Source organism: Callithrix jacchus, chromosome 12 (assembly GCF_049354715.1).
Source record: "Callithrix jacchus isolate 240 chromosome 12, calJac240_pri, whole genome shotgun sequence".
Lineage (NCBI taxonomy): Eukaryota > Metazoa > Chordata > Mammalia > Primates > Cebidae > Callithrix > Callithrix jacchus.
In genome coordinates, this window is record NC_133513.1 from 96,976,362 (window position 1) to 96,991,138 (window position 14,777).

At 34.3% G+C, this 14,777-nt stretch overlaps 1 protein-coding gene across 2 annotated transcripts in view; it reads left to right on the plus strand.

Annotated features, from left to right (window-relative positions):
• Positions 1 to 14,777, plus strand: part of SLK (STE20 like kinase) — a 60,975-nt gene that overhangs the window by 10,574 nt on the left and 35,624 nt on the right. For both annotated transcript variants that reach the window (XM_002756578.6, XM_002756579.6), the window contains exons 2-4: positions 10,457 to 10,621; positions 12,701 to 12,749; positions 13,102 to 13,251. In XM_002756578.6, coding sequence (XP_002756624.1) covers positions 10,457 to 10,621; positions 12,701 to 12,749; positions 13,102 to 13,251 — 364 coding nt within the window. The remainder of the gene's footprint in view (positions 1 to 10,456; positions 10,622 to 12,700; positions 12,750 to 13,101; positions 13,252 to 14,777) is intronic.

Genomic DNA, 14,777 nt, shown 5'->3' on the forward strand with positions numbered 1-14,777 from the left:
TCTTTGGCTTTATGGTTTGTCTTTTCATTCTCTTTATGATGTTCTTTTTTGTGTAGACATAAGTTTTAGTATAGTCCAATTTATTAACTTTTCCCACATGGCTAATGTTTTTGTCTTAAGAAATTCTTCTCTACTCAAGATGGTGAAGATATCCTGTTGTGTTCTCTTTGTAAAATTTTATGGTATTGCCTTTTAAATTAGATCTGTGATTAAACTGGTGTTGATTTTCGCTAAAGAGTGAGGTATAAGGGTCAAATTTTATGTTTTCTACGTAGATATCCGTTGTCCCAGCACCATTTACTTTAAAGACCATCCTATTTTTTACTGCTTTGCAATGCTTCCATCGTGTAATGGATGCCCATATGCACATAGTATATTTCCATGATATTCTTTTAGGTTAAATTTTTAGGAGAATTGTTAGAGCAAAATAAATGATTATTAATGCTTACTTTGAAATTACAAAATTTGTGCAAATTTATTTTTTAATTTTTTTATTTGGTAAAATACACATAAAGTTACTGTCTCAGCTATTTTTATACCCTATGAAGATTCACCATCTTTATGATTTTTAAATGTCTAGTTCATTGATACTAAATACATTTGTAATGTACAGCCATCACTGCTATCTAGCTCCATGCCTCTTATCATCTTCTAAAATGAAACTCTATCCTGTTAAACACTAACTTCTATTTCTTCCTTCCTCCAGCCCTAAGCAACTGTCCTTTTACTTTTTTATGATTTTGACTACTGTAAGTACCTCATATAAATGGAATCATACAGTATTTATTATTTTGTGACTAACGTAGGTCATTTAGCATAATGTCCTTAAGGTTCATCCATGTCATAGCATATGTTAGAATTTCCTTCCTTTTAAGGCTGAATAATATTTTATTGTATGTATATACACATTTTGCTTATCCACTCATCTCTTGATGACACTTGAATTGCTTCCATGTTTTAGTAGTTGTGTATTTAGCTATGAACATGGGTGTACAAATATCTCTTTGAGAGCCTGCTTTCAGTTTTTTAGGGTATATACCCAGGAATGGAATTGCTGGATCATGTGTGAATCTGCTTTTAATTTTGGAGGTGAACTGCCATACTGTTTTCTGTAGCTGTACCATTTTACATTTCCATAGACTTACGCACAAAACAAGAGTTCTAACACTTGTTCTTTTCTTTCTTTCTTTAAATAATAGTCATCCTAGTGGGTGTGAGGTAGTAGTTATTATAGTTTTTACTTGTATTTCTCTAATATTAGTGATGCTGAGCATCTTTTCGTGTGCTTATTGGGCATTTGTATATCTTCATTGGAGAAATACGTGTTCAACTCCTTAGCATGTTTTTGAATTGAGCTAGTTCTGGTTTTGTTGCTGTTGTTGTGTTTTAGAAGTTATCTGTGTATTCTGGATATTAATCCTCACCAGATACATGATTTGTAAATATTTTCTGTCACTCTATAGGTTGCCGTTTTACTTTCTTGATGTTGTCTTTTAATAAATGTCCAGCATTTTACAATTTTCATGAAGTCCAGTTTGTCTGTGTTTTCTTTTGATGCCTGTACTTCGGTGTCATATCTCAGAATTCATTGTCAAATCCAGTGTCATGAAGCTTTTGCCTCATGCTGTCTTCTGAGAGTTTTATAGTTTTAGGTCTTACATTTAAGTTTTTCTTTGGCCCATTTTTAGTTAATTTTTGTGTATGTTGTTAGATAAGGATCCAGCTTCACTCCTTCACATGTGGATATTCAGATTTCTCAGCACAATTTGTTGAAAAGACTGCCCTTTTCTCATTGACTGCTCTTGGCACCCTTGCCAAAAATCGTTAGACCATATATATGGCAGTTTTGTTTTCTGGTCTCTGTTCCATTGGTTTATATTTCAGGACTGCGCTCTTTTGATTACTGTAGCTTCATAGTAAGTTTGAAGTCAGGAAGTGTGAGTCTTCAAGCTTTGTTCTTTTTCAAGATTATTTTGGCTATTCAGGTTCCATTGAGATTCCATGTGAATTTTAGGATAGGTTTTTCTATTACTGTAAAAAATGGCATTGAGATTTTGATTGATATTGAATCTGTAGATTGCTTTGGGTAGTATTGACATTTTAGTAATATTACGCCTCCAATACATGAACATGAGATGTGTTTTCATTTATGTCTTGAATTTCTTTCAGCATTGTTTTTTAGTTTTCATTGTATAAGTCTTTTACCTCCTTGGTTAGTTCCCAAGTGTTTTATTCTTTCTGATGCTATTGTAAATGGGATTGTTTTCCTTACAATTTAAAACCTTTATTTTTCTTGAATTAATGTCCAGAAGTGCTACATTTTTTGTCCTATTTTAAAATATATTTTTTAAATGTCTTTTTATGTTCTTTTTTTAATCTTTTCCAGCTATGCAATCTATGCACATTTCCTCAGCTTCTTTATTACACAGTTGTGTTTCTTTCTGCATACTCATGCTGCTCAGAGTCAATAAATTCTTGAAATAAGAAGGAAACCTGTGTGATCTGAGAATTGGTAAAACATTTTGAAAACTGCAGACTTAGCCAAATTTAACTTATTACTGGCATCATTTTCGTGATATATTTTGACTGACCAATGACTAAATTTTGAATAAATAACCAGAACAATATAAATAAAAGAGTTTGGGAATGTAAAGAAAATATAAGGAAAATATAAAGTATATTTCTTTCCCTTTTGTAGAATTCAGAAAATAACACAATCCTTTGGATTTCTGTAATACTTTACAAAAGTTATGTAAAGAATATGTACAGTTGATCCTCATTATTTGCAGATTTTGTATTTGTGAATTTGTCTACCTGTTAAAGTTTACTTGTAGTCCTCCTAAAGTCTATACTTGCAGCACTTACGCGGTTATTTGTGTGTATGCACAAAGCTGCAAAAAATTTTTGCATTCTCTGACAAGCACATTCCCAGCTAAATTTGAACCAGGTGACACTTCCTTGCTATTTCAGCTCTCATGAAGAGATGACCAGAGGATGGAGACAGCAGAGGCAGTGTAGTGTAGTGCAAGAAGGTCTGGCAGCTGGCGGGGAGTGGCCAGTTGGACAGGGTTTGAATCCTAAGCCTGAGATCTGTTTTTGGGATGGCTTTCCGCAAGTCACTTAACACTTAAAAGCCTCATTTCTCTTTCTCCTAAAATAAAGGAGAATCTCCCAGGATGAATTGTTTTCAGGATTTAAGATTATAATTTCTCCTAAAATAAAGGAGAATCTCCCAGGATGAATTGTTTTCAGGATTTAAGATTATAATAATCTATGTGAGGGGTGTGTGTATGTGCATGGTTTTCCCTATGAGCGGTAGTTCAGTAGTCGCTAATTCAGTGCTTGCAGTGACTTTATAGAACATAACTACTGCAAATAGTGAGAATTAACTTTGTATCTTTGCTAAGTGATGATGAGTAATTTTACTCTGTTTTAATATTGGTACTTGTTCCTACCGAAATCTTAGTAGGACAGAAAAGATCACCATAATTTGCATGTAATATAAAACAGATAACAACAGTATCAGCAGTCTAAAAGCATATGCTTCCCAGTTTTGTTTCCCTCTCTTCACTTAACAGCTCGTTGGAACTTTGAATATTTATTCCCCAAACGTTTACTACTACTCTGTGCCTTAGCTCTCCCATCTGTGCTGCTCATAGGTTTTAGAAGGATTGTGCTAGTTCTTAATCTCAGTTCCAAATACGCCCTTCTATATTCTGCTTTGTGATGCTGGTTCAAAGACTGCAGATCCCATTTCTTCCTTGCTAGCAGCTCATTTCTGTTTCAAAAGTGTAGAGCACTAGGGAGAGACTGCAAGAAGGAGTAAGAAATGATTTACACCTTTGTCTTGTTTCCCAGGAGCTTCCTGTCTGCTTTCTTGTTACTTTGACCATCACCCTTGTAGAAGTTATTTTGCTTCAGCATCAGAAGTTTCTGTCTGTAGCAGCTGTTGAATACAGTTTGTAGTTTTTCCAGCACTCACAGAACTAGCCTCATCATAACCCTTCATAACACCAGTGCCAGTTGGCTGGTACCCTGTTCCTCAAAAGTTTGGGTCCCAGTCTTATGGGACCCCTCCTCCAGTTCAGACACAACAGCACCAGCAGAGCATCACTGTCACCTCACGGGTCTGTCTGAGTTTCAGCCCTGTGGAACACTTCCTCCAAGCTTCTGAGTTTTAATAATTCCAGACTTTTCCCTTTGTTCTCATAGTCCTAGGGGTGGTAACTTTTGCCAAGTGGTCTGCCCACCTCGGCCTTCCAAAGTGCTGGGACTCAGGCATGAGCCACCACGCCCAGCCTCCTTGTCTTTCTTATTAGTTTACTTTTCCCCACAGTAAGAATTGCTGATATGCTAATGTATTTATTTGTTGACTGACCACTCCCCTAAATTATAATAAGTACCACCAGCACAGAGAGATTTTGCATATTTTGTACATTGTCAGCATCTAGAACAGCACTCAGTAAATATATGTTGGAAGAGTGAATGGACTTCAGGAGATCAACTCTTTTGGTCAAAAAAGATTTTTACTATTTTTTTATGCAATATTTCCCCCTTATTTGAGGTTTCACCTTCCACAGTAGTTATTACCTCCATGTCCTTTGTATTATTTTTTCAGTTAGCAAGAGAGTTAGTAATTGTTTTTATTAAATTTTCTCTATTAAAATAATCAGTGTGATTTTCCTCCTGTCTAGACCCTGCCTGATACAAGGATTAAGTAAGTTACTAAATATCAAGTGCAGAGAACAGTGTCTCTTCTAAAAGCATGATGGATACTCCTATATAGAATAATATACTTGAAGTAATTTGAGATTTTTCTTGCAAATTTCTTTGCAAAATACTAAAATTTCTAATTTATATAGCTAAAAACATTAAAATAATGATTGAATTTTATTGATATTAATATGCTCAAATGTCACCTCAGTTAGACCTAACTTAACTACCCTATTAAAGTTGTAAACTCTTGTCTATGTGCTCCCATATCCCTCCATTTCTTCGTCTTTTTTTTGAGATGGGGTCTTACTCTGTCACCCACGCCGGAGTGCAGTGGTACAGTCTTGGCTCATTGCAACTTCTCCCTCCTGGGTTCGAGTGATTCTTGTGCCTGAGCTTCCTGAGTAACTGGGATTATAGGCGTTGTAATTTTTATGTTTTTTGGTAGAGACGGTATTTTGCCATTTTGCCATGCTGGTCTTGAACTCCTGGGCCCAAGTGGTCTGCCCCCCCTCGGCCTTCCAAAGTGCTGGGACTCAGGCATGAGCCACTACGCCCAGCCTCCTTGTCTTTCTTATTAGTTTACTTTTCCCCACAGTAAGAATTGCTGATATGCTAATTTATTTGTTGACTGACCACTCCCCTAAATTATAATAAGTACCACCAGCACAGAGAGATTTTGCATATTTTGTACATTGTCAGCATCTAGAACAGCACTCAGTAAATATATGTTGGAAGAATGAATGGATTTCAGGAGATCAACTCTTGGTCAAAAAAGATTTTTACTATTTTTTTATGCAATATTTCCCCCTTATTTGAGGTTTCACCTTCCACGGTTTTATTTACCTGCAGTCTGAAAATAGGTGAATACAGTACAGTAAGATGTACCGAGAGACCACATTCACATAATTTTTATCGTAGTATCTTATTACATTGTTCTATTTTATTGTTAGTTATTGTTGTTAATCTCTTAGTCTGGCTGACTTATAAATTAAACTTTATCATAGGTATGTATGTGAGGAAAAAACATAGTATACATAGGGTTTAGTACTATCCAAGGTTTCAGGCATCCACCGGGGGTCTTGGGATGTATTCCCTGGGGATAGAGGGGACGGCTGTGTTTCGTTTCTTTTCTAGATCACATTTCAGTAGGGTGTTTTTTGTCCTTGTGTTTTCCACAGCTCAGACCAGTGCCTTGAAGTGAATGTTTATCAACAGTGATTTAAGTTATTTAGTTTTTACATTTGATGGTTATTATATTAATATAATTAATAATATTGCATATTAACATATAATAATTATATTATGTTAATATAATTATTACATTTAATATGTAAATGTTATGCACTGGACAATTATGCTCTTCTTTTGGTTGGGGAAGAATACCTCAGCCTTGAGATGAAATCATCCTCATTGATAGAAACAATCCCAATGATTAATTTTTTTCTCTTTTTATTCTTTGTTTTTTTGATTCCTTTCATATTTATCTTATTTTTTTATTTTTATTTTTTCCTTTGATGGGCTAACACCTCTGTGGGACTGAAATCATCTCTATTTTCTGTGCTGGTCTTTCAATTTTCAGCTGAAAATTTTACTAAAAGATATTCTTCACTGTAAAATATTATGTAGTGTTAGAAAATGTAGAAATACAGAAATAAAACAAATGAAACTTAAAAATTATTTCTGTACTCACTACCCAGGGAATACCTTCTGATAAAACAAGACTGATATAAGAGGGTGTAATTTTTTTGGAATATGAAACCACTATGGAACATTCAGAGAACTTACGTTTCTCAGCAGCCCTCATTTGTTCATGTAATGTGGCCAAGCTCTGTTAATGATTCATGAAAATAAAAATAGTGATTTTAGGTGATCATGACTGATACTTAAAATCTTTTTATCAACAGAAGTTATATTTTTAAATTAAGATTGGGTATTTGTTATTCCATTCTTGTTTTTAATATCATTTAGTTCAGTGTTTCCCATCCTCTGGCACCAGGGGCTGATTTCATGAAAGACAACTTTTCCACAGACTGGATGGGGGGATGTTTTGGGGATGATTCAAGCACATTATGTTTATTGAACACTTTATTTCTATCATTATTACATTGCAATATGAAATAAGTATACAACTCACCGTAATATAGAATCATTGGGAGCCGTGAGCTTGTTTTCCTGCAGCTAGATGGTCCTGTCTTGGGGTGATGGGAGACAGTGACAGATCATCAGGCGTTAGATTCTCATAAGGAGCACACAGCCTACATCCCTTGCATACGCAGTTCATGATAGGGTTTGTAGTTCACAATAGGGTTTGTGCTCCTGTGAGAAGCTAATGCTGCTGCTGATCTGACAGGAGACAGAGCTCAGGTGGTAATGTGAGCAATGGTGAGTGGCTGTAAATACAGATAAAGCTTTGCTTACTTGCTTGCTGCTCATCTCCTGCTATGCAGCCTGGTTCCTAACAGGTCGTGGACTGGTACTGGTTTGTGGCCCCATGGTTGCAGACTCCTGGTTTAGTTAGTTCATTAAGCCTTTATGTGAAGAGTTTTTAATGTCTTTAGATATTAGGTAGATAAGCTCTTTTATTTTTAATACTTTATGTCCCAATTATATTAGTGTAGAGAATAGTGTCACACACTTATAAAATGTTTATTTCAGTTTTGTTTTTTTAGAGTTCTTTAGAACCAGATCCTGATGAGTAATCATGTTATTTTCAAGCAATAATTTGAGACACTATTCTTTCTAATGGAACTTTTATTACTTATATTAAACCATTGTTGGTTTAATCAATATATGACAGAATTTGTTACTGTGAGGAATTTTAGAGATTATCTAGTGTGAGTTATTTTTCTTCCTTCATGCCAGCCCATTCACAAGTATAAAAGGCACATCTTTAAAGTCTCTAGGACATCCGTTAACTAATTTTAGTGGCTGCATAATTTTCCATTGTAGAACTGTTCTGCATGATTTAAGCAGGTTACTGTTAATGGACATTTAGGCTGATTCACTTCTTCTCCATTACGAATGATGCTTTGATGAATATTTTTGTATATACATGAGTTTTATTATAAATTATTTTATTAAGAATTATCTCCTGATAAATTCTTAAAAGTGAGAATTAGACATTTATTTATTGAAACATTTACTGTTAGCTTTAAAAAATTTAGTGTCTTTTTTTAATGTAATAATTGCAGTTTTGCTGAAGTGATGTTAAGATAGATGATATTGAAATGTTTTATAAAAGCAACCTAATTAGCATTTTAAGATCTGATTCCTAACGTTAAAAAAGTGATCCTGGTATCTACTACATATTTGGAAACCTTTCCTTTATAATAAATGGTGGTGAGAAGCTATTCAACCAAAGAAAGAAAACGAGAAAGTTAAAGTACTAAGAACAAGGAAAAATTACCAAACTGATAGAAATATGGGGAAACTGGAAAGGGCATAGGGGAGGTAAAACTTTGCCTCTACCTTCTTAGGGTCCCTGCAGTGCCTGAGAATTAAATTGACACAAGATAGATTAGAAGAGAAAAGCATACACATTTAGTATGTTTTATGTGACATGAGAGCCCTCAAAAGAAAAAGAAGTCATAAAGAAATGGCAAAACCTACATGCTTTTGTGTTAGGTTGACAAAAAGAGGCGATTGTGGAAAAGTAGATATGTTGTATGCGGAGGCTAAAGGAAGATATTTAATTTAACAAGGTCTATTTGTACACAGTTCTCTTTGCTATTACTCCCTATCAAAAAATGTTTCTTTTCTCCTGGGATAGAGAAGACATCTTTCACAGGAACATTTTATCTCCTAGTTTCAGGGAGAAAAGGTGGAAGCTTAGAATGCCCTTCTTGCATTTGCTGTTTTTCAAGCACCTTTCACTCAAAGTAATCCTTATGTCAAAGTGGCATGTCTGAGGTGGTGTATTCTGTCACCCTTCATGGGTAATGATTATGCCTAGTGTTCCATTATTGGAACACTAAGTTTGTGGCAGTTATGTCCTACTGCCCAAGGTAATTGCCAATGTCTGATTTTTCACAAAGAACTTTTGCAACCTCCTGCATAAATAGGTTAAGGTACAGAAAGGGCTTTGGAAATAGACCTGGATTTAAATTCTGTTTTTCCTCTTACTAGCTACATGACCTGGGAAAGCCTTTTAACCCCTCAAAGCTTATTTATATCCTCCTTAAAAGGAGAGATAATATATCATGAGGTTGTGAGGATTAAATAATAATAGTTATTGCAGCTAACATTTTTGGATCCTTCTATACATGCTGGATACTATATTCAATGTTTATATGTGTTTTTTTTTTTTTTACTTGGCAGATACATGTTATCTTAATTCTCATGAACTTGTGAAGTGTAGGAAACTTTTACTGATGAGGGAACTGAAAGAGGGATTTTGTAAATTGCCCCAAGCAACACAGAATAAGTGGCAAAACTAGAATTGAATTCCTAGCAATCTGACCCACCAGAGGCTGTGATTTGAAATGCTGTCCTCTGTGCATATGAAGCCCTTAGCACAGTGCATAGCGTGCATTAATTCATATTTATGTGTAGGCTGTCTTTTCAAAACAGTGTGTTGAGAGAAGGAGAAGACAAGTCACAGACTGAGAGAAAATATTTACAAGGCACATATTTGATAAAGGAAAGTTATCCAGAATATACAAAGAACTCTTAAAACTCAACAGTTAGAAAACTAATAGTCCAGTTAAAAGATGGGCAAAAGGTTTGTACAGACACATCACCAAAGATCTGACAAGTATATGAAAAGGTGCTCAACATTACATGTGATTGGGGAATTGTAGATTGCAAACAAGATACAAATACTACTATATACCTGTTAGACTGGAGAAATCCTTGCATGCTGGTAACCCCAAATGCTGGTGAGGATGTAGAGCAACAGGAACTCATTCATTGCTGGTGAGTGTGCAGACTCTTTCAGCCACTTTAGAAGACAGTTTGGCAGTTTCTTAAAAAAACTAGACATACTCTTACCATGTGATCCAGCAGTTGTACTCCTTGGTTATTACCCAAATGAGTTGAAAAACATGTCTGCATAGAAACCTGCACATACATGTTTATAGAAGCTTTATTCATAATTGACAAACTTGGAAACAACCAACATATCCTTAAGTAAGTGAATGGATAAATGAACTGTGGTATATCCAGACAGTGGAATATTATTCAGTGCTAAAAAGAAGTGAGTTATCAAGCCATGAAGACATTAAGGAACTGTAAATACATATTAACTGGAAAGAGCTAATCCAGAAAGGTCTATATATATTCTGATTCCAAGAATATGGCATTCTGGAAAAAGCAAAAGCAAAACTATGGATGCAATACAAAGATCAATGGTTGCCGGGGGTTGGAGGAAGGATGGGATGAGTAGGCAGAGCACAGAGGATTTTTAAGGCGGTGAAACTATTCTGTACGATATTATAATGGTGGGTACATGTCATTATACATTTGTTGAAACCTATAGAAGCAAAAGCAAAGTATAATGTAAGCTTTGGACTTGTAGTGATGATGTGTTAATGTAGGTTCATTATTGTAACAGATGTATCACTTTGGTATGCAGTGTTGATGGGAGGGAGATTATGCATGGGGCACAAGGGAACCTTCTGTACTTTTCACACAATTTTGCTCTGAACCTAAAACTGCTCTAAAACTTAAAATCTATTAAAATAATAAAAAATTAGAAAATGATGCATTTAAAGTGTGACATATCTGATACTTTCATTTTCAGGCCCAGAATAAAGAGACCAGTGTTTTAGCTGCTGCAAAAGTGATTGACACTAAATCTGAAGAAGAACTTGAAGATTACATGGTGGAGATTGATATATTAGCGTCTTGTGATCACCCAAATATAGTCAAGCTTCTAGATGCTTTCTATTATGAGAACAATCTTTGGGTAAGTGTTTTCTGTTGATCTAAAGGAGTAGCCAAAATGAGTTAATTGTCCTAAAGAAATGTTTATGAATTGTTAAAAACCTATTTTATGTCTTTTCTATGTAGTTACTTTTGTCACTTGAATGAGAGTTGATCTGCTGATAAGCGAGTAATAACAACAAAGTTATTCTCAGCTTCAACAGATGTTCAGATTTATGTTTCAGGTTGTACAGTTTCATCATGATTGTTTGACATTGGATCCACCAGTGGAAACATTTGGTTAAGAATACTAAATTTCCTAAAATATGAAATTAGATGTCCTTGTTTTAATTTAAATTTAATCATTTAAAAGTTTCTCTTAGAAATTGTTTATAATTTTTTATTCTAAACTTTTTGTACATCTTGTAATAAGCCTTAAAATACTAGAAATGTTAAATATTTATCATATATTATCAGCTTCAACTTTAGTGGATGATTTAATGGCTAAAGCTGTATGTATAAATTTTATTCATTTTTAGAAAATATTAGACACAAGTAGATATAGAAACAAAACTTTTAATTCATTGTAATAACTTGTCAGTCACTTGTTCTGTACCAATATAAGTTTAATCAAGAGGAGTTTTAAAAACAAAGCTTTGGTCTTCTTTCCTGAAGGAAGAAGCAAAGTTTTATGAGAGAGAAGAGTAAATAGTGTAAGGAATACTTGACTGGATGCCTAAAGGTCTATTTTTTTTGGGGGGGTGGGGTCTATATTTTTTTATTCTAGTGCTGCCACTGATGGAACTTGGATAAGTCAGTTAACTTTTACGAGTCTGTTTACCCATCTGTAGGATGAGTAATGATCTACCTCCCAAATTATTTTTCAAATAGTGTAACAAATTTGAAAACAATTTCTAATTGCCAAGCACCTGTAAAAAAAATAAAGTATTATGCTAAGGGAAATAAAAGGCAGGAAGCTACCTAATTAATTTAAAATGTTATTTTTTTAAATTATTGTTATTATTTATGTGTTTTCTGAAATCATTGTTCAGGGCTGTAGCAGAATGTTTCCAAAGATTATAATGGAAATGAACCCCTAGACTAGTTAATAAACAGGTAAGACCTTTACTTGGGACTATTGCACAATAAAAATTTAGACAACTGTGAGGGGTGGTTTAGTGGGAGACATAAATGTTAATTAATCAAATAATCACAATAAATATAAAATTACAACTGTAGTAAGGTTTAAGAAGGAAAGGTACAGGCCAGGCGCAGTGGCTCACACCTGTAATCCCAGCACTTTGGGAAGCTGAGCCAGGCAGATCACCTGAAGTCAGGAGTTCAAGACCAGCCTGACCAACATGGAGAAACCCCATCTCTACTAAAAAATGCAAAATTAGCCAGGCATGGTGGCACAGTCCTGTAGTCCCAGCTACTCAGGAGGCTGAGGCAGGAGAATCGCTTGAACCTGGGAGGTGGACGTTGCAGTGAGCCAAGATGGCACCATTGCACTCCACAGCCGTAAAGAGTGAAACTCCATCCTCCCCCCCTGCCCCCCAAAAAAGGAGGAAAGGTACATGATGTTATAGCTTACCAGGGAAGTCAAGATAGGCACCTATCAGCAGGAAATAATTGAGCTAGGATCTGAAGCTTTTGTGTGTGTATTTCTTCTGTTTTCTTTTCTTTTTTTTTTAAACTAAAAAGTCTCTCTATAAATATTTTAGGACTTATTCCTATTTAATAAAGTTTAAAAATATATATATATTTGTTCATTTAAAGCACAAGTTGCCTTAAAAATATAAGTAATAAAATCTTTCATTGGTGACCAAATGTCTATGTAATACTATACCAAATGAAAATTCTGTACCTAGTAGTTTTAGAGAAGCAGAGACACTAAATATGACAATTAACAAAATTACTCATACTTTCACAGTGGGCTTTCTCAAATGTGTATTGTTTGAGATTTGTAACTCTTTTGACAAAATCTTCATTTAGTATATTGTTTCCATAACACAGATTATTTGATAGCTATTTATCTTTTTTGCTAAGTTGAAGAAAAAATTCTGAAACTCAAAATTCAATGTAGTGTTAGACATAAGCTTTTTTTTTTTTTTGCATGCAGATCCTCATTGAATTTTGTGCAGGTGGAGCAGTAGATGCTGTGATGCTTGGTAAATAAATTTTTGTTCTTTATGTTCGTATCTTAAATTATACTTGATAAGATGAAAGAATTTCAAACATGCATAAATATATATTCAAATATATGTAATTATTGAGTAAAGTTCAGTAAGTTAAAAAATCGACTCAATTATGTTTTTATATTCTTGAATAATTATAGTAAAATTCTTAAATGAAATGTTGAGTATGTCAAGAAAGTAATCTTTGTAGATATTTAGTTCTTCTAAAATAAATTCACTGCATAGAATCTTTGACAGTGACAATGCATACAGAAAGGTATATAGCCTGCTAATGTTTTCACTGTGTAGAAAGCAGATTTTTTTTTTTTTTACTTTCTCCTTACAGAACTCGAGAGACCATTAACTGAGTCCCAAATACAAGTAGTTTGCAAACAGACTTTAGATGCATTGAACTACTTACATGATAATAAGATCATCCACAGAGATCTAAAGGCTGGTAACATTCTCTTTACTTTAGATGGTGATATTAAATTGGGTAAGTTACTCATTTAAATAAAACATTTGAAGTTTTGCTCTGAAATTTCCATCTTTATGTACGTGACTTAATCTGGTTTTATTACTCTTAAATATGTGAAATATGGAGAACTAACTCCATGTTAGTTTTTAAAACACTTTCTTAGATAAATACTAATTTTTCTTGAATTCCTAAATATCAGCACCTAATTAAATGCTTTAAAAAGAAGATAAGAAAGAATGAGTTTTTATTTTCAAACAGGCAAGCTTTTTAAAGACTGGTTTCAAGTTTGTTCCTTTAAATTTTTTTATGTAGACTTAATACTTGTAAATGTTTTATGTTTAGAATATAATATAGTATATAAAACTGCTAACTCATTTTTTTTTAATTTCCAAAGCTCATGTCTAGTGAGCTTTTCTCCCTATGTTTAGTTTTATATTCTATTTTATTGATATGGTACATTGACTAAAAGGACAAAGTAATCTTAGTTCTGAAGAGAATGCCTAATCATAAGGACTACGGTTTTTAATTTTACTCTTTATATTGAGGGAAGAAATGTTACCTTCATACGAAGAATTAGATGTAGGTTTTAGATTGGAAATTAGTTAATTTCATATATAAACCTACAAATGGAAGATATGGCCCTCATTAAGTGTACCCAAGGTAGGAATTTTTTTTTAAAGTCTAGAGATGAAGTCCAAATTTGTGTATTTTGGAAGGCTATTCAAAGGACAAAACATACTCAAAAGCCTAGTCGATGCCAGAGATTATAGTCATTTCACTTCACTTTGTTAAGACATCTAAATGGATGGTATACTAAATTTTATTCTTTTTAATTTTTTTTTTAATGGAATCTTGCTCTGTCGCCCTCGTTGGAGTATAGTGGTGTGATCGTAGCTTACTGTAGCCTTGAACTGCTGTGCTCAAGGGATCCTTCCACCTCATTCTCCCTAGTAGCTGGAACTGCAGGCATGCACCACCATGCCTGGCTAATTTTTAAAATTTTTTTGTAGAGATGAGGTCTTGCTCTGTCTACCAGGCTGGTCTCGAACTCCTAGGTGCAAGTAATTCTCCTGCCTTGGCCTCCCAAAGTGAATTTTAACCTTTTGATCGTGAAATAAATACAGATATAGAAAACAACATCAAAAATTTTGTAGCTTTGCTTTGATACTAGACATAACCTTGTAATCACTACCTAGATCAAAAAGTAGAACTCTGACAGGCACCCCAGAAGCTTTTCCGTGTGCCCATCTCAGTCACTGCCCTTCTCTTCTCCACACTTTATCTTGACTTTTATATTATTTTCTTCCTTGTGTTTCTTCTTTATGGCTCATTCACCCAGTATTCATCTCTAGATGTTAGGGTTTAAACTCGCCCATATAAAACTTGGGATTTTTTTAAGTCTCTTAACTTATAGGCCTTACCCCATTCCTTTCTTTTCTTTATATTATGGCATGCTTAATCGGGCGGGAGGGGGATGAGGGCAAAAATTGTTTTTGTCCAAAAACACCTTATACATTACAGTGGTTTGTGACCTTCCAAAGGCC